Source organism: Tamandua tetradactyla, chromosome 21 (assembly GCF_023851605.1).
Source record: "Tamandua tetradactyla isolate mTamTet1 chromosome 21, mTamTet1.pri, whole genome shotgun sequence".
NCBI classification, from domain to species: domain Eukaryota; kingdom Metazoa; phylum Chordata; class Mammalia; order Pilosa; family Myrmecophagidae; genus Tamandua; species Tamandua tetradactyla.
Genome location: NC_135347.1, coordinates 34,411,998 through 34,432,720, shown reverse-complemented (window position 1 = coordinate 34,432,720; position 20,723 = coordinate 34,411,998). Strand labels below are relative to the sequence as shown.

Here is a 20,723-nt window from a genome sequence, read left to right as displayed (position 1 = left end):
GCCATCCATGCACAACCCAGTGTGATCTGAAAAGAAAGACAAAGGCTCCTGTGTTCTAAACATATTCTCCAACTGGCTAACACATCTTCCTCTCCTACATGCACAACATTTTTACCACTGAAGCCATTCTTTGGATAATGCAACAGATGAGTCTTCTATCCTTTTCCTATTTTCAAGATTTATCTTCTTTTTTACTTAGGAAAATGAAACTAAGGAAGGCAGTAAACTTGGCTGAGAGGAGATGGCAGATGGGACAGTAACTTTCAGTGGGATCGGAGGGCACTTGAATATCAGCCAGAAGGTCCAGCTTTTTCTGGGGGTAGCTTCCCATCCAGTTGTGCGGTGGTGTGAAAAGAAATTCCTCCCAAATTGGGGGGGGGGGGATATTATTAAAACATTATTAAACTTTTCTCAATAGCTAATAACAAACAAATAAACAATCAAAACCTGTGGGTACCTCAGAAGAAATTTTGCTTTCTTCTCAGTATAACCCACTGCCTAGGTTACCAGGTTGAATATACACTCTTCACACATGATCTGACTCAAGCTTTCAGTGACTATCCCTCACTCTTACCTGCTTTCCTTCCTTAGCCTCAGACCACTTCATTCCTAGCTTCCTGCAGCCCCCCTGCCTGCTCCTTCTCAGGAGCCACTGGCGCCTCCTCCTCTGGACTCCATTTTGCCTTTTTTTTCCTTCATTTTATACATGTTTTCTAATGAGGAATAATGAGCTCCTGAATAGGTGCAGGGGCAGTGGGAGTGAAGAGGAGGAGATAAAATGTGGGGATTACTAGGAAGGGGCTTCAACTCATTTGGGTCAAGACATGGAGGGAGGAAGCAGCCCCTTTCCCCAAGTCACCCACCCCTCCGTCTGAGTGAGAAGTCCCTAAAGCCTGACTGCTCTTGCCCTTATCCCTAGAGTCATATCATTGTGGATTTACTTCACTGTCTTTCCTACTGAACTGCAAGGTCGTTGAGTGTGGGAGGTCCCTAGATAACACATTTCAGGCATCCAGTCGTGGAGTAAATAAAGGAATAAATGTTTACAATATGTGCACATAATGATGTAATAAAAGACGCCATATATTACTGAAAAGCACTTCTCAAGGTCGCCAAAATTCTGGTCATGGTATTAAAGTTCTAATAACTCCTCACTGATTACAAGAGAAAGTGAAAACATCACTTTCCTCTTAAACTTCTTTGAAAAACCTCTTTACTCATAGTGCTTAGCCCATCGATGTCCTGCTTATATTAGTTCAAACCCTTAAGCAAATTCTAAAGGGCAGGGTCAGCATCTTTTACAGCCTTTGGTACCTACTGCATCACTTAGTACAGTGCAGCTGCTCAGTAAAAAATAGGATGATAAACAAGATTGAGCAGGTCCCTCAGCTCTGGCCAGGTAGTGGATTCCTCTTTATCCCTGAACAGCCCCACCTCTTCTCCTGTTCACATCCCAGTATTCTGCCAGCCCACTCAAGCCTTTCTTTCCCTTCCTATAATTAGCAAAATCCATGGATCCCCAAACCTCCAAAGCACATTTGTACTTATTCACAAAATAAATCTCTTTGGGAGTCATCCAAATGATCATGTGTTACAAATGCTGTTATCATTCCACTAAACTTAAGTTCCTGGAGGGTGTGTGTGTGTGTGTGTGTGTGTATTTTAATCTTTATATCATAATGCATTACATGGAAGGCTCTCAAGAAAAAAAAACCAACTATTTAAAGTCCATTTAAAATGCTCTGTTGGAAGATAATGCCATGAAGTCAATGGGAACTGTTCTAACCAGAGTCAGAATAATGTACTTCAAGGATCTAAAATTTGAATATAGGACATCTAGGCTCCCTAGTAAGGAAATGGTCCCAATTACAGAGAAAAGATACATGCCTGTTACCTCATCCATGTCATTTTTCTAGTTATTTAAATTACTGTAGTGATTTCGGTCACAATCACAAAAGCTTTCTTTAAACTTTCAGATATGACATTTTCCCCAATCTGAATACAATTGATGCAATCAGTTATTCCTGAACAATCACATCCCCCCTTTTCAAGTTATTTTGTTTTCATGAATAAATTCCTGCACTACAGCCTGTTTTATTGGAAACACACACATAGTAAGCTGGTCCCTTTAAGAGGAAATGCATTTAAAGCATCCCCGTTAAGATGCTAGCCTCTCCTTAACTGAGGAGCGAGAACTCAGTATTCCTAGAAATGAGGGAGTAGGGGGCTATGCAAGAATTCATATCTGACAAGTTCCATACAGCATGGCAAATCTTTCCTCATAATCTAGCCTCTCCCTCTTCAACTCTCTCCACTCCAGAGAGGGGTGCCCAGAGACCCAAAGTTGCAACGCCATTGCAGAGAAAAGCAGGTTTTTCTGCCGGGTGCGATCACCAACTAGCGGCGACAGCAAGCTGGCAATCTCTCCAGATGAACGTTTACTTTTCAACTCGGACTTGCTAAATTTCGCTTCCAGCCCCAAACCAGGAAGTGCTTTTCAAGAAGAGCCAAAGCCAAAAGTGGTCCAGCCTCAGAAACAAACCCCGCCAGACTCCAGAAAGGCTACAGGGTACATTGAAGTTGGGGACTGTTCTCCAACCTGGGGATGGAACCTACGAACTACTCCCCACGAAACATTACTAAACTTTCCTAGTCTGCCAGAACAAAGTAAAATGACACAATATATACAGGCGCACGCGCACACACGCAAGTTTGTTTTTGTTATCCACTTCCCTATTTAGACAGTCCAGGCGTGAGCCAGATTTGCCTTAGTAGATTTTCTCTCAGCTGAAGCCGGGCAGATTGCCGACAAGTTGTCCAATTCTCGAGATTCTTAGGAGGAAGGATTGAGGCGTAGACCGGCCACGCCCCGGCCCGACTCTCCCATTGCACAACTCCCACAGAAGTTTGGCACGATGAAGGCGGGACCCCGCGACCTCCAACCCTTCCTCTCTCTGACTCAAGGAGAACCATACAGTCCTGCAGTGGAGGGAGGGTCGCGGGTGAGGACGCAGGGCAGAGGGTGCTAGGCGTGTGCCCCGAGCGCGCGGGCCGCAGCCACCCGCCGGCAGGAAGGGGAGGGCCCTGCCTGGCGAGGGCGAGCCCCCCCGCGGGCTCGCGGCCGGGTCGGAAAAGCTGCCTCGCGGGCGCGTTCCCGGGCCCTGGCTCCGCGCCTTCCCCCCAGCGCTCCCCACCCGGGCCTCCCAGTTGCCGCTGCCGGGTCCCGGTGGCAGCGCCCGCCGCGGCCTCGCCATGTCCCAGCCGGGCCAGAAGCCCGCCGCCTCCCCGCGGCCCCGGCGCGCTGCGGCGGCTCGCGGCGCCCAGGAGGTGAGTGGCGTTCCTGCCGGAGTCGGGGAGTGGGGCGCTGGGGAGGCCCCGCGTCCCCGAGCCGTGGGCTGCCTCCCCAGGGGCGGTGCCGGGCCTGCCGGGCCTGGAGCCCCGTGCGCCCCCTTCCGGGCAGGGGAAGGGCTCGGCGCTCAGCGCCCGCCGCCGCACGGGCGCCCGAAGGTGGTCAGAGGTGTCTGGGCCTAGATCAGGTGTCATGGGTGTGGCGCGGGGCGAGAAGCAGTGCCAGCGCCGGGAAAAGTTGGCTGTTGAGACAGGAGTAAAATGAGGATGGCGATGTGAAGACAATAAACTTCATTCGGGACCCCCCGGAGTGGTCGGGGTTGTTTAACTGGCTGGGGGAATTCTCTCTTCCGCGTCAAATCCTGGCTGCAGGGCGTGGCTGCCTGGAGAAGTAACTCTTCTCGGGGACCTGCCCTGAGCCAAAACGGCCGGGGTGGGGCCGGCTTGCCGGGGGCGGGGTCTGCGTCGGGCCCCGCCCCCTGTGCACGCCCACCTGGTTACTACCCGACCAGCTGAACTCGCTGTCAGCCTGGTCCCGCACCAAAGGAGTGTGAGCTCCGCGCCCCCCGCAGCGCTCCGGGTGCCCTCGCGGGGTACTGCACCGCGCGGCTCAGAAGCGAACCAGTTGTTACCATGGCGTTCGCAAGCTGGTGGTATAAGACGGTAAATGGGAGCGATCTTGTCTGGGCAGGAACGGGAAGGGAGTGTGTGTACTTTGGTTTGTCCTACGGGGCGTGAGGACGAGGTATTGTCCGGGCTTGGCCGGGAAAGGGTGGGAACCCGGCGCGACCTCCTCGCAGACCTTGGGGTTAGGCTGCCTGAGAGGCCCGGAGACTCACCCTTCTCAGGTATGTGAGTGCGAGCGAGCCCGGGCGTGCGGTTCGGTGCGAGCAGATGCACCAAGCTCAGCTCCTGCTCACAAGTTGAATGGAACAGGAATTGGAGCTGGAGGAATTCCGCCCCCGGACACGGATACTTGGACAAACTTGCGCGCAGCCCACAAGAGCTGGGGGTTTGTTTTTAACCCCCAAGTTAGGTTCAGTTTTTTCAGAGGAAGGTTGTTAGGCATGCATTTTCCAATTCAAAGGAGTCGAGGCAGCCTGATTTAGGGCAAGGAGAAAACACGAAACCCCAAAGAGCAAAAGTAGCCGAGATCAAGATTCTTTTGGCGTGGGGGGTGGGGGGTGGGAGAGGCGGGGGGAATGCTTTGCACTTGGTTACTTTGGAGACGGGACAAAGATGTTCCATTTGTGTAGTGCATTGAATGTTGTATCAATTAATCAAGCTGACACTTGTAGTGATCTGGAACCAGGAAGTATGATTTAACAGAGGTTGCTTTCCAAAAAAGATATCCCAAAGTTTTGTTGACAGGGTTGGAATATTTATGTTCCATTGATTTATGGTCGGAATTTCCAAAAAAAATTAAATAGGTGCATCTCTTAGCATAGGGTTTGGGAAAAGCAAGGTTATAACTAGACATTCTTTGGAGCAAGAAAACCTTCTATTAGAATCAGGAAACTGCCATTTATAAGTCAATGGCCATTGTGGACAGGTGGCAGGCACTTGTATAGCTTCCAGATACACAGTGGAGAAAAAAACAGATTTTATTCTCGAAGGGCAGCCTTTTGAACCTGTTTCCACATCTGTAAAATGGGGTTGATAATACACACCACAAGGGTTGGTAAAGACTAATTAGATTCATGAATCAAAGTGCCGGACATACACTTAATGATCTGAAATTCCCATTTCCCTTGAGATATTTCTTCAAGGATGTTTTCCATTACATTTCCTAGGTGATTCTAATGTAGCATCTTATTGATGTACTTAACAGTGAAAGCTTGCTTTGAATGACCTGTTTTTGTCCTAAGATTCTTATCAAAATGTACCACATGAATCATCTGCAAATACGGATGGGCAGTGGTAAGAGTTGACATCCACATCTTCCAAATTTGTGATTCGCTGAAGGAAACTAGCTGGGCTACTTGGATGAAAATAGTTAAGCCTATGTTTTAAGCTTACACATTGACATTTTTGCTAAAACCTCTGTCTTAGAATCCAATTTTGGGATGATTATGAAAACATTTTGCTAATAGGAATTTCCTAGAATCCACAGCATGCCACGCGCTGACATTTCCCAGACTGGTGCTGTACAATAGAAATATGGTGTGAGCTACATATATAGTTTAAAATGTTCTAGTAACAATTAACAAAAGCAAAGAAAAACAGCTGAACTATACTAATATTTTATTTTATTTGGCCCATTATATTCCAAACATTATTTCAACAGGTAATCAATGTCGAAATTGTTGAGATATTTTACATTCTTTTTTCATATTAATTTTTCAAATTCCAGGTTGATTTTACATTTAGAGCACAGCTCAGCTTGGACTTGCACATTTCACGTGCTCATAGCCACAGGTGGCTATAGTATTGGACCATACAGCTCTACATCATGGGTTCTTAAACTTTTGGGGAGGGAGGTTGAACACAGACCATTTTGTGAATCAAATGAAGGTTATGATCCATCTTCCCACAACAAAATACAGGCACACACACACATGCATAATACAGTTTTCTACATAGCTCTAGGGAATTCAGAAATCCCCCAAAAGCCTGCCTATAAATCCCCTAAAAATCCCTGAAGCCAATTTATGATATATGTGTATATATGTATGTATAATTTATATGAATATTATATAGAATATATGTATATAATATATATGTATGTGTATGTCAGAATGTGAGTAAATCCTATAATATATCTTTAGTGGAATCTTTTAAATTCTGTAAAAGATTGTGAATGACCTAACTTTTAAAAATTCACGAAGAATAAACTAAAATAATTAAAAGATGCATCTAAAATGTGTTTGTTCAAGGGAGTGCCACCTATAAGCTAGTCAGTGAAATATTGCTATGTATATTTCTACAATGAATACTGTCAGTGCTATGGATCTTATGTTCTGAAGAATTGTGTGATCGTAGTAAAAAAAAACTTTAAAAAGCTAGATTTAAAAAACATCTGATGAGTGTCTTAATGGTGAAGCATGAAAGAGGATAAAATTTATTTTAAACCCATAATCACATTTCCAAGTCAAAGTTGGTTTGTTTAAGCCAAGTTAATTAAAGGTGTTTCTTATAGTACTTAGACTTGTGGGCCCAGTTCAGCATGATCAAGGTGCCCAGTCATTTGGGAGGCCCAGTCACTGTGGTCAGTCTGGGAAGAGTGTCACAAGCCTTCCATGGCAGGCCAGGCCACTTGGCTGCAGTGAATTTTAGAGGTAAGAAAATGCAAAATTATAGATTCTGTAAAAAGGGCACTGACGTAGGTTGGCGGGAATGTGAAGGTCAGATCACAACCTCCTCTTTCAGTTGGCAGTTCCTGAGGTGGTTGGCTCCCCATTGCAGCTGAGCTTTTTAAATCAAGAGTAACGCCTGATGATAGTTTTCTTTAATCAGTTTTGGCACGTCCCAGAAAGTTAATTGTATTATACAAGTGCTTTTTAAAGAATGATGTGGCTGTCTGGGGTGGAAACAGAGGGTGGTCATGTGTGAGTCCAGGTTGGCTAGGTGGGTAATTATTTCTGAGTAAGTTGTCTCAGTAGAATAAGTGACAGCCCTAAGTAGTCCATTGTATTATTTTTATTCCCTTTAGGTGTGTTTAAGGTGGAGCTCTAATTCATATGATTCTAAAGTTCTGTTCTCCAAGTTGTCTCATTTTCTTTTCATGGAAACTTAACCAAAAATCTTTATGGCCACCATTAATATTTTTTTTTAAGTATTTCCAGGAAGTGTCATCCAGTTAAGAAAAAATGCAAAAACAATTCCATCCACAAACACTGTTGGTAGACTGCTTCCTGAGATGGGCAGATCAGTTAACGCAGAAGGAAAAGGGTACATAGTTGAAGTTTCTTGAAAATATATGGAATTCATTTTAACTGTGGAGAACTCATAGAACATGTGTGATTTGTAAAAGCCAAAACAGTGTGTTCTAGTTTGCTAGCTGCTGGAATGCAATATACCAGAAACAGAATGGCTTTTAAAAAGGGGAATTTAATGAGTTGCTAGTTTACAGTTCTAAGGCCAAGAAAATGTCCCAATTAAAACAAGTCTATAGAAATGTCCAATCAAAGGCATCTAAGGAAAGATACCTTGGTTCAAGAAGGCCGATGAAGTTCAGGGTTTCTCTCTCAGGTGAGAAGGCACATGGCAAACACAGTCAGGGCTTCTCTCTCAGCTGGAAGGGCACATGGCGAACATGGCATCATCTGCTAGCTTTCTCTCCTGGCTTCCTATCTCATGAAGCTCCCCGGGAGGTGTCTTCCTTCTTCATCTCCAAAGGTCGCTGGCTGGTGGACTCTCTGCTTTGTAGTGCTGCTGCCTCTGAATCTCTCTGAATCTCTCATTGTCCAAAATATTTCCTCTTTTATAGGACTCCAATAAACCAATCAAGACCCATCCAAATGGGTGGAGACATGTCATCCCCTAATCCAGTTTAACAACCACTCTTGACCAAATCACATCATCCAGGGAGATGATCTGATTACAGTTTCAAATATACAGTATTGAATAGGGATTATTCTACCTTTATGAAATGAGATTTATATTAAAACATGGCTTTTCTTAGGGGGCATACTTCCTTTCAAACCAGCACACAGTGGTTTATTGTCTGCCTACTATGTGTCCAGTTCTATGCAAAGTGCTGTAGACATAAAAATTATGCAGATAGTGCAAATCCTGGCCTCCTGTTCCAGTTTTCATAGGAAAACCACAGCTAGTTCCCAGTGGCTACTACAGCAGCCACAAAGCAACCATTTAAATTCTCATGCCGTCTCTTTTGACTTAGAGAAAACTCAAAAACCCTTACTGCAGACTGATCCAAGCAGCTAAACTGTGGATGTTAGGTAAAACACCTGCCTCTGAAAACTGGACTTAAAAAGGGACTGTACCTTTACAGCACTGTTTCAGGATGTTCACCAGAATCTTAAAATGTTAGTAAAAAAAAAAAAAAGCCTACTGGGGCTTAAAAATTACCCTATGTAGTTAATCCTTAATAGGTATCCTCTTTTATCTGAGAATCCCAAAGATTGTTATGCTTATAATTTTACAGTGTGATACCAAATGTTAGAGGGACAGAAACATAGCATGTATTGAAAGCCTAGCCTTCCATTTTTACATTTCTTTAATAATCATCTTCCCCACAGCACATAGAAAGCATTCACAGATTTTTTTTTTTTTTTTTTTTTAGTAATTATCCCTGCATCTCATATTATCTTCTCTCTGTTTGAGGTTTTCAGTATTGAAATGGAGTAAAATGCTAGGGGATGGCCTTTGGATGACATACTCTTTTTTTTTTTTTTTTTTTTTTTTTTTTTTTTTTTTAAAGGAAAGACAGAGAGAAGGAAGGAAGGAAGGAAGAAAGGGAAACATTTTTAAACATTTTCTTGTTTTATTGTATTCTGTTTCTCCGTTTTTGTTACATGGGGTGGGGCCGGGAATCGAACCGAGGTCCTCCGGCATAGCAGGCAAGCACTTTGCCCGCTGAGCCACCGCGGCCCGCCCCTTGGATGACATACTCTTGAGATAAAGGGGGTTATAAAAATTTTGAGCTTTTTATTAGGGTAATTACATGTAAAAGAATATAATGAGCAACTCCTGTGCCCATTGCCTGGCTTCAATGATTAACAACATTTCTCTAAACTTCTTTTTCTGTCCCAACCCGTGCTTCCACCAAAATGCCCACACACACAGCCTTCCAAAGCATTTTAAAGCATGGGTGTTGACAATTTTAAGGTCATCTCTATGACCAACTTCCTGTAGATTGTTTGGAAAATGAATTATTTATCTCGTGTGCTTTATTTTCTCAGCTGGAGAATTAAGACTAATATATACAGTTATGAAGTAGACAAAGTACTAAAGAAAACTTATTAGATAGACCTGGTTCCTTTGTATTATAAGGAAAGTAAAAAATGAAATAACTCTGCTGTCATGTTTACAGCCTTAGAAAATGAAACCTTCAAACTTCTGCTTAATTCTCATTATCATACTACGGTCAGAATTTACCGCTGTCAATTGATGTTAGAGAAAAAGAAGGGAGTGAAATAATTTTGGGTTCTTATGATAAACTAGGCAATGAGCCAGGCTCCTCATTAACAGCAGCACATTTCAGAAATACGTCATCCCCTGTGTTAGGTCCCATTGGACCCATTTTCCGAGGAGAAAACTGAGAGGTTAGATTATTTGCACAAGGTCCCATAAATGTACAAACCCATGTTTTTCCTGCCTTGTCGAACTGTATCAGTCAGGGTCACCCATGAGACAGAAACCACTCTGAATATTTACAACTAAAAGGAGTATAAATTCAGAGCGTTGGGTTATGCAGGTAATGAAGGTGCCTGGGAAACCGAAAGGAGAGGGTGAAGCGATACAGAGATTAGAAGTTGCAGACAGCTGCCACCATCTCTAGGCTGGAGGGACAGAGTGTGGTACCAAGTGACCCTGTGGAAACTGGATCCACAGTTGGCCTGCTCTGCGGAAGATGGTACCAGAGAGGCCCTGGAGACAGAGGATGGGGGAACACCCTGGCTTCTTCCCTACCTTCATGCTTCTCCAGTGCCCCTTATTGGCCAAAGCTGGTCTGAGACCATCTATGAAAGGAGCTGAGAAATGTGGCCGGTAAAGATTCCCTGGGACGCTGACAGGGAAGAGGGCAGGGACAGCAAAGAAATCGACTTGAGGGCAGACAGGCCCAGGTCCTGCTTCCAGGACTGCTTAGAAGCAAAACCAGCCTTACATCTTGATCTCTCTGCTTTTTTGCTGAATAATCATGAAATCAGTATCTTGTACTTAGCAAGTAGAATACAAGAATGGCTTCGAGGAGTTTTATAGGAAATATGAATTTGAACACTGTCTATTAATCTTTCAAGCTGATTTCATAGGCTCTTTTCTTATTCTGGTTTACTGATCTGAGCAAAGCAAAAGTGCGTCTCAGGAAAATTTAGAGGTTTGTGGAAATGCAGTCATTCAGCCAGGAGTTATGTGTCATGCTTCTTCCGCACGGCTAATAATGAATATAATTTGTTGTCTGGTTGGGAAGGCAAGGTATATGTTTATGAAGCAGTAAAGAAGCAAGGAAGTATATACTAAAGTGCTAATTTATTTGCTTTACTAGAAAATAAGATACTGATATGCAGATATGAAGCTATGATGTGCCATTAATAGGGCAAGACTCAGAATTGGTCTGAAAACACTGATGTAAACACAGGGCACTGTGCCCCTTTATTGAGCAATCGGACTTTATCCAGGAAGGGCCAGGCTGCAGCAGCCTGCCTGACGTGGAGAACCTTCCCACGGTGCCATCTCCGCGGGGTGGTTTGAAGAGCATAAATTTCCACTTCCTGTGACGATGCCCACAAATCCCTCCACAAAACCAGTGGTTCCCAACTCTGGCCACACATTGGAATCACGAGGGGAATTAAATATATTTTTATACATTTACATATAACCATTCCCAATCCCCCTACACAACCTGAACCTAAACCCCAAGGCTGAGGCCGTGGTGTGTGTGTTTTTTAAGCACCCCCAGTGATTGTGACCCCCAGGGAGGGATGGGATCCCCTGACAGCCAGAAGCGTTTTTTCTGATGGTCAGGAGGCCCCCAGAAACAAACCTTTCTAAATATATGCAGTTGGTGTGAGAACTGAGGGCCGCATGTACCAGGGAAGTCCACAGTGCACCAAGAGATAACCTTTTATGGCTTCATGATTTTGGTCCAGCTGCCCTTGGGCATGCAAATACTGATCTGTATGGCCTTATCTCCAAGTTGGGTAAGGAAATTTGTCAAGTTATTTCCAGATAACCTTTACTATTTTTTTAAACAGCTGTGAGATATAATTCACACACCATAAAATGTATCCGTTTGAAGTGTACAATTCAGTGTTCTTAAATGTATTCACAGAGTGGTGCAGTCATCACCTCAGTCTAATTTTAAAACATTTTTGTACCCTCTAAAAAAAAAAACCCATACCTTTATTTATTTATTCATTTATTTTAATTAAAGCAAACGACATTACAGATGCACACTACTATTAACTTTTGTAAGTGCTTTCACAGCTGCACTTGGACTTGGAAAAAGCCTTGTTTCTTTTTTAATATGTGTAGAAATTTGCTTGATATTATCTTATTTCATATGACATATACCTTTCTCTGTGTATGTATCTCTGTGTGTCCAAGTAGCTATGGAAAACGTACCCAAAGGCTCTCAAGTCCGAGCCTAGCAATTCATGAGACCTCACCCTCCAAGCCTTACTGAGAATCACGAGATTTCAGTTAGCTTTTTTTTTTTTTTTTTTTTAACATGGGCAGGCACCGGGAACCGAACCCGGGTCCTCAGGCATGGCAGGCAAGCACTCTTACCTGCTGAGCCACCGTGGCCCGCCCTCAGTTAGCTTTTGATGAGATTCAAAGTAGTCCCCAGTCTCTGGACCAGACAATAAACCTGAGTGGTGTGACAGAAAGGACCTCACATTTCAGATCCTCACTTTCTTTAATCTTAAGTGAGGTGAGAGTGTGTACACCATGCAGTTGCTGTGGGAAGTAAGTGAGAGCACACAGGTGAGATGGCTAGCCATTGGCCTGGCACAGCAGAGATGCTGATGGTGGTAATTTCTTTTCCCACTTGTAGGGAAGTGCCCCCTGGATTTGTCAGTTTTGTGATTCAGTTCTCATTTCTGAGCTATCTTCTTCCCTTCTCCAAGCTTCTCCCACCTCTCCACACCTCACCAGCTTTCCGCATGGTAACCAAGTTTGCCTTCCTTGCTCCTGGAAAGATTTGTTACAGTTTCCTAAGCTGCCTCAAATTTGAAATATATCATTGCCAAGTATTTCACTCCACCAGTTTGGTTATGTCGAGAGTTCTCAGGTATTCCTGTGAAAAAAATCAAGCACTTTGAATCTCTCACAGCCAAAGGCTATAATTGATTCAACATCATTAATTGACTGTTAGATATTAAATAAGGTCTAAGAAAGGGTCAGTGTAATTGTTCGTTTATAAAGTAGCTATAGACCGTATATTGAATGACAGTAAGGAATTCTTGTAATTCTCTTAGGATGATAATAACAATGGGACTGTATGGGAAAATGGCTTCAATTTCAGGAGATGTAAGGTAGAACATTTAGGGCTGTAGTTTTATGATATCTTCAGTTTATTTTCAAATACAATATATACCCCTCTCCCCCTCCCCCACCCCACATGCATAAATAGATAGGTAAAGGGAATATGGTAGAATATGGCTACAGTGTTAATAATTGTTGAATCTATATAGGTGGTGGGAATGAGGGCATTCACTATACTAGTCTTTCAACTTTTCTGTATGTTTGAAATTTTTCATAATAAAAATCTAGAATAAAAAAAACAAAAGGAAAAATATATATGACCCATGAAGTTCTCATAAAAGTGTTGTCATTTGGTTATAAGTGATTTTTATTTATGTGTATTGCAACAGATCTATTGAGAACAAATATTTCTTTTGAAATCACAAAATGCCCAATTCTTACAATACGCACTTTGTAAGCTGTCATTACAACTTGACATTTAGAAAAAAACAGTCATTCCATATATCCCACCCAAATGACTATTTGGAACCTACATAATTTTGAAGGATTTTGAGAATTTGGTTGAAGTGGCCGATGTTATTGGTTAATCTGATGGAGCACAATAGAATCCCTTTTGAAGCACCACTGAGAAAACAACTTTTTTAAATGCTTAAAGAAACACACTTGTATACCTAGATTTTAAGAAAGTAGAGACAGTGTATGCTTTCTCTGAGAGGTAATAAATCACAACTTATTTCTCCTACATGAGCAGGAAGCAGAGTCGGGGGAGCATGGGCCTTTGCACCAGAAAAGAGCCCATGCTCCTATTTAGGTCTTCCCGCTTATAAAATGGGAATGACGATATATCCTGATGGGTCCATGAGGCACCAAAACAGTTAAGGTGCAGAGAAACTGTGGATGTCATTGTTACTACTTCTCTCTGTCTAATCTGAAAAACCCATCAAATCAGAGATAATGAATGAATGTGTTAACATGGTTCTAAAATTACCACCGGTTCTCGTTTAGAAAAATTTAGTAAATTTGTGTCTTTGTAGATTTGGCCCTCTCAAATCTTATCCCTAATTGTTGAACAATTATTTTAGAAATAATTATGACGGTCTGGCTAACAAGTCTAGTATTTTGATTATTATCCTCTGATATATATATATATATATATATATAGAGAGAGAGAGAGAGAGAGAGAGAGAGAGAGAGAGAGAGTACAAGAGAGATCTATCTATCTATATATACCTTAAAATAGTTTTTTTTTTTTCAGAGTCATTCATTAAGGACAAATAAACCCCTTGACTGGGACATCTAGATAAAATAGTATCTTAAAACAAGTCCTTTAAGGGGTTTCCTTCACCAAGCTATTTACAGCCTGGCTACTTTTCTGTGGATTCCATTTACTAATCCATGACATTGTTTCTTTTTGGAAAGGATTGCCCATTCTTTGAAGTGATTTCTTGCTAGTTTTTCATACAAAGAACTGTTAAGGAAAGGTTTCAGCCATGTGCTCCTATTACTTGGCCATCTTTTTTTACTAGCATATCTGTTGATATGATTAAAGGGAACATTATCTTAATCCATTTGGCATGGCATAGTGGCAAACAATAGATTTTAAGTCAGAAAACCTGGTTTGCAACCTTTTCCTATTTACTACTTACTTGTCCTTGTGTAAAACATCAAATGACTCTTATTCTTAGTTTTTCCATCCTCTTTTTTTATCAAATAAAATGAGTTCCTTCTAAGTAATAAAGAAGAATATGAATTATTGTTATTACTATTGTTATAATCACTGTTCTTAAGTCAGAAGTTTCTTTGAACAACATATCCAGATTGTGATTCTACTCTGGGAACATAGCAGTTTTTCATATTTTGATTTAATTGAGGGTACTCAGAATTGAACCTGATGATGGGCTGTTATTTTCTCATATTTAGGCTTCTTTTTCCCATTTTCTTGTACTTTTCTGCAATATGCAAGAATGAAATAATTTTTAACCCCTTCCCCCTTTTAGGAACATATGCATTTTTAAAAATTTTCTCAAAAAACAGCCAGAACCTTATGGTTTATTTTATCTTACCAGTATCAAAAGAAATGAGTATGCAAGCTTCTCAAAGCTTTTATGTATCACATGAAAACACTTGCATTTATCCTCCACATTCTAGTAAGAAAAATAATTCTATTTGTAGAATGAAAGCCTAAATTCACAATACATGGAAGTTGCATGTATGACCTGCTCTTTCAGGGCGTATCTTTCAGCTGTAAAGGTCACATGGCCAGGTCCTGAGAGGTATGTGGAAATTTAGGAAGTACAAAGTGATAATTTTAGTGGTCTCATATCATCAACATTAAATAGATGCTTTTAGAAATTTAGTTCTTACTGCTAATTTTCTGCATTTTCAAGATATTCAAAATGCAAGATGATAGTTATGCCTAGAGTGTGCTGTGTATTCTATGCTATGGGTTTCTCCTCAACTTTCTGCCATACTTTCTTTTATCAATTCACATTGGTGAATACTCAATGGGAGAAATCTAGGGAGTTCCCCAAAGCCACAGGACTTGATGGGTGACTTGGAAGGTTGTGCTCCTCCCTTGGATCTGTGATGAAGTGAGACTTGAGGATGACTTCAGGCTCAACATGGTCTTTAGAGCTCTCATCTCTATGATGAACCGTGCCTGCCATGATGGCAATTTGGGCTTTAAAATTCTGTGAACGCTTTGTAGGAGATACTGCCCTGGCATTGCCATTAGACCTACATCTGATGAATTTAATTATGGACTGACTTTCTAGATCCCAAATGAACGTCTATAGCTGCCCTTGGTTTTTGAAAGCCACCTACATTGTGGAATTAACCAGCATTCTCAGGAGAAAGATTAAAAAGGTCCTAGTTTAAAGTCTATACATTCAGCCTTGGAGGGTTAAAGTTACTATTATGTTATCTTGTAACACTGTCCTCTATTAAACTTTTTTTTTTATCTCTTACATTTTATAGCATGTCAGTGAAAAAAACAGTGGATTGTCTTCTAAACCTGGAGAAAAGAAAGGACCAGATGAGGTAATTTCCATAGTACCGTGTTTTCATTTTCTCACGCTTTTAAATTGCGAATTCTGTCTTGAAATATTAAATAATGAGATAGCAAAGAGCTCCTTCTAGGATATTGGCAAACTTAGTTTTAACTAAAATTTGGTTCAAGAACATTAGTGGATGTCATTAAAAATAAATGAAAAAGGGTTCGTAAGAGAGGAACCTTTAGAAATAGAACTCTGCTGTTTAGGGTGTATTCTATCTGGGAACTGGTGAATCTTAATTGTTTTGTTGGTGACCATGGAGATTTAGAAGGGGACAGAAATGCCATCAGGGAAAGGAAATCTTTTTTCATGAAAGTGTACTGTGAAAGGACGACAGCGATGTCTTTGGTTAACCAGTTATTCAGGTTCATAAACAAAAGCGTGAGAGAAAGAACTATTTCTATTTGGAAATACTAGTAAAATCAGATCTCCCCACTTTGAAATGTGTTTTCTTTGTGCCTGTGAATTTTTCCTTTTACCAAATGATGCACCATTTGTACCCTGTCAATACTGACCTACTTCTCTGTGGAAAGATCATATATATGAAAGTGTTGTCCTTCAAAGGTGTGCTGGACTTGCCTCCCAGTAGCTGCTTTTTACATTTGAAATATATACATATTCATCTTCATTCAATAGAAATTGTGCCATTTCCAGCTGTAAAGTTCAGATGGCCAGGTCCTAAAAGTTATGTGGAAATTTAGGAAGTATAAAGTGATAATTTTAGTGGTCTCATATCAACATTAAACAGATGCTTTCAGAAATTTAGTTCTTAAGGCTAATTTTCTGCATTTTCAAGATATTCAAAATGCAAGATGATAGTTATGCCTAGAGTATGCTGTGTATTCTATGCTACGGGTTTCTCCTCAACTTTCTGCCGTGCTTTCTATTATCAATCCCTGTGAAAATATAACTTAGATTATTTCTTACCAAGAAAATGTGTAGTGAAATGTTTGTGCGTACTGAAGGCAAATGTTTCTTTAAAAATTAAAAAATAAGAGCAAAAATAAACCATATTAAGATTTTATCTTGTTTCTTGGTTAAAATATTAAAAATAATAAGTTCCCATGTGAAAAAAACACGTTATTTTCCTTTTACTAGCATGAACATCTACATGATAACAACCCAACCCTTTTAAATACAGTCCCAGATAAGTTATCTATCAAATTTATTATTTAGGCAAATGGCAAACATTTCCTGTTTGAACACTATACTGTTCCTTTATTTTTCCAGAGCAGGAAATAATGTTTCAGATGTCATTCTTATTAGTGGTAATAAAGATTAAACTATTTACACAGAAAGGAAAATTTGTCTGCAAAAGGAAGATGTATATTCTTTTCCAATACGGTTAAGTGGAGAATAAGCCTGTTCTTATGATCATTTTCACCAATCATAACTTGTAGGCTTAAATGTTATGCCTTGAATGGGCAAGGCATTTATTCGTTTAGGCTACAAATGCTAATACGGAGTTAGGTCTTTTTTTTTTTTTTTTTTTTTTTTTTTTTTTTTTTTTTTTTTTTTAAAGGAAAGACAGAGAGAAGGAAGGAAGGATAGAAGGAAGGAAGGAAGGAAGAAAGGGAAACATTTTTAAACATTTTCTTGTTTTATTGTATTCTGTTTCTCCGTTTTTGTTACATGGGCTGGGGCCGGGAATCGAACCGAGGTCCTCCGGCATAGCAGGCAAGCACTTTGCCCGCTGAGCCACCGCGGCCCGCCCCGGAGTTAGGTCTTTTTATAATAACTGGGCTATAAATCACCTTGTCTCAATGTTTGTGAAAGGCTTGGAGAACACTGATAAGGAGCCTTATTACAATATATCTAGGGAAGAACTCAAGATTTGTGTCAGCAGAGGCAAGACTGTACTTTCAGTTTGAGGCTGAAAGGCTGAACTTCCATCTACAGAAAAGGAAGAAGAGATTTTTCTTCTCTTGATCAGCAATCCAATCAATTCTGGCACTGTTTCATAACAATGCTGGGAAATTCAGATTTACAGCTCCTGCCCTTGTGCCAGAGCCTGAACATGTTGGTCTGTTCCGCTCACTTTCATCCAGCACAAGAAGGGGGGTGGAGGCTATGCCTGTTCCTATAGCTTATGTCAGTATAGAGATTTATTGTAGTCTCAGATTAAAAAATGTTTATTTTCTCACCAAATTCTGCCCATATCTCTTTGCTGTGGTGAACAGGCATGGGGGTGGAGAGTGTATTTACAAAAGGGTTTGTCTCCAGAGGATCTCTGGTCCTTTACTGCATATAAATCCTGAACTATTAAATGCAAATAAGTCGTTGATGAGATATTGTGGGCTTGGAGACAACTCAAGGTTGCCAGCCTACATGAAGCTTTATTTTAGCCTCTGTGTTCTTGATTATAAAGCCATGTGCAATCTGGATCTGTCGTCATCTACCTTGCCTACTGTCCAGTAATCATCATCTTCTCCAAATTACCAAGGAAAGATCTTTCAGAAACTGGTTTCTTTTCCCAAATATTTCCTTACCTGCTGCTTTGTTGGCCACAAGAGAAGTGAGGTCAAGAAGTTTATTGTGGGTTTAATAATCCATTTTCAAACTAGCATTTACCTCCAAAGATTAAATAACTTATTGTCCTCATGCATATGCAGATACACTGTTTAGATTTCAAAGAACAAACCAAAGTCTTTGGGACAAATTCAGCTTGAAAATTTGCTTTCTGCACTTAAGTAGCACTGCTTTGTGTTTTTACTTCTCTTGGTATTAATCAACTACATTTCATTTGGAGGTGTAAGGAAAAGAGCACACAGGAGGACTTCAGGAGGATATACACAGGGGAAAGAACAATTACGGTTAGATAAGGAGCACTTTTATACTACCATATAAAAAATATTTGGAGATGAATGCAGCTGTGTGGGTTTCAGAGCAGTTTCTCCCTTACTATTATAACTAGTTCTTACTTTTTAAGAATACCTCCTCCACAGCCACAGTGTGATCCTGCAGAAAAAACTTTTTTTTACTGTTTTTTTTAAGTTAGAGAAAAATCATGCAGAAAATAGAGTTCCTATGTATACCCTCCCTTATTAACACCTTATATTAGTATGTTAAATTTGTTACAATTGATGAAAAAATATTATTATAATTGTTTTTTTATATTCATCATGATCATTTCTTAGAACATTTGCATCAGTTCAGAAAAAGAAATAAAAAGAAAACAGAAAAAATTTCATGCATACCATACCCCTTACCCCTCCCTTTCATTGATCACTAGCATTTCAATCTACAAAATTTAACGTTTGTTTCCCCTATTATTTATCTATTTTTAATCCATATGTTTTATTCACCTTGTCCATAAAGTAGATAAAAAAAACATCAGACACAAGGTTTTTATAATCATACAGTCACATTTTGAAAGCTATATCATTATACAATCACCTTCAAGGAACATGGCTAGTGGAACACAGCTCTACATTTTCAGGCAGTTCCCTCCAAGCTCTCCATTACATAATTGTTCTATTAATTAGCTGTCATCCATGGTTTACATTCGGGTTTCCTTTTGTGTATTTTTTAAAAAGTTTTATTCTAGTAATATGTTTAGATAGAACCTAAAATTTCCCCTTTTAACCACATTCAAATATATAATTCAGTGCTGTTAGTTGCATTCACAATGTCGTGCTATCTCTACCACTATACATTTCCAAAACTTTCCATCATCTCAAATAGAAACTCTGTACAAAGTCTTACACAGGGATTTTAATAGAGTCATGAAACTAAAATATCACTTGTTAAGTTGCACTTGCAATGCAAATTCTTGAGAGTAGAATAGGGCCAGTGTCTATGAGAATTTATTTGTTTTTTTTAATAGCAAGTATTATGAATTCATCAATTTCTTCTCAGATGTGGAAGAATTATAGGACCAAAAATTATTGAAGGAACTAATACACCAAAGATTAAGTGACAAGAGAGCAGGAAAAAGGAAAGTAAAAACATTTAACGTCAGTATATTTAAATACAATGGAACAATGAAGTGTTTCCAAACCTGTAATCAAATCTATTTTAAAAATGTGACTGACATATTTGTCCACATTGAGGGAAGAGTGTGAGCATTTTAACAACATAATTTAGTGAAGTCCTAAGGAATGGAATTGAAAGCATAAGATGGACATGATCTCATAGAGCCAGTTTTGAAAACTTAAAATTTAATAATGAATATGTTTTTACAAGCAAAGAATGTGAGATAGAAATAGAAGAGAACAGAAATTATATCTTAAAGAGAAAGATATGTGATACATTTTCTTTAACATAGTAGCATTGGTCATACTCCACCCGCCCTTCTCTCCTTTGAAATATATAACTAAGTATTGAATGACCCAAACATTTTTAAAATTTCTCTTACATTTTTTAATGACATTAGTCTTTTTTTCCATCACAAAAATAATATGTACCTTGTGAAAAGAAACAACATTATCCAGAATCTCACTGCTTAGTTTAAACTACTGCTATAAAATTTGAGGTGCACTCTTACGTTGCTGTGATAATATTGTGTATTCGTATTTATTATATATACTGATTTTAATAACTTTTTATGACCATAAGACTAATTTATAGTCATTGAAGAAAGTGTAGAAAGTACAAAAGAATTTAAAGGGAAAAAATCATCACCTAGAATCCTGAAGACATGGCCACTATTTATATCTTGGTGTATTTCCCTACGTCTTTTTTTCTATGCCTGCATATTTTATTATATTTGGTGAAATGCTGCATATCCTGGCTTTTAAGCACAGATAACAAAGGATCACCATTAACAAGGCCTAGATTGAAAATGACTACTAATGTGTGCTTCAGATAGATAAATATTTTCCAAAAAAAAGACATCATTCCGTGTGACTTTTAAATGCATAGAAAATCATTATTCAAGTATGTTAGCATTTAATATGGCATTTAATCTAGTCACTGTTCTACTTGTATTTTTGAGGGGGCAGAAGCATAGTTTTTTGTTCCAGAGGTCTTCTGAGATAATGCCAACGAGAAGTGATTTAGCCATTGTTAGCAAATTCTGAAGGGCACTACACTAAATATTGATTCAAAGTATTGTTGATTATGACAAGAAAGTCCATGTTAACTGTGGAGAATTCACTGTGGCTTAAGAAGCTAATCCCTAAGAGCCAAAAAAAACGAAGCAAAGCAGAAGAGATACACTGAGAGCAGTCCTGCCTGGCTTACTGAAGATCCAGATTCTAGTTGGCAACT

The 20,723-nt window shown here is 40.0% G+C and overlaps 1 protein-coding gene across 12 annotated transcripts in view; it reads left to right on the top strand.

Moving 5' to 3' along the window:
• Positions 1 to 2,772: 2,772 nt before the first annotated feature.
• CAST (calpastatin) overlaps positions 2,773 to 20,723 on the top strand; it is a 130,082-nt gene continuing 112,131 nt past the window's right edge. For 3 of the 12 annotated variants that reach the window (XM_077139102.1, XM_077139099.1, XM_077139093.1), the window contains exons 1-2: positions 3,882 to 4,011; positions 15,436 to 15,498. In XM_077139102.1, coding sequence (XP_076995217.1) covers positions 15,437 to 15,498 — 62 coding nt within the window. In that variant the 5' untranslated portion in view covers positions 3,882 to 4,011; position 15,436. Of the gene's footprint in view, positions 3,003 to 3,237; positions 3,328 to 3,865; positions 4,012 to 15,435; positions 15,499 to 20,723 lie in introns of those variants that run through there. The other 9 variants (XM_077139101.1, XM_077139090.1, XM_077139092.1 and 6 more) reach the window with 6 other exon arrangements.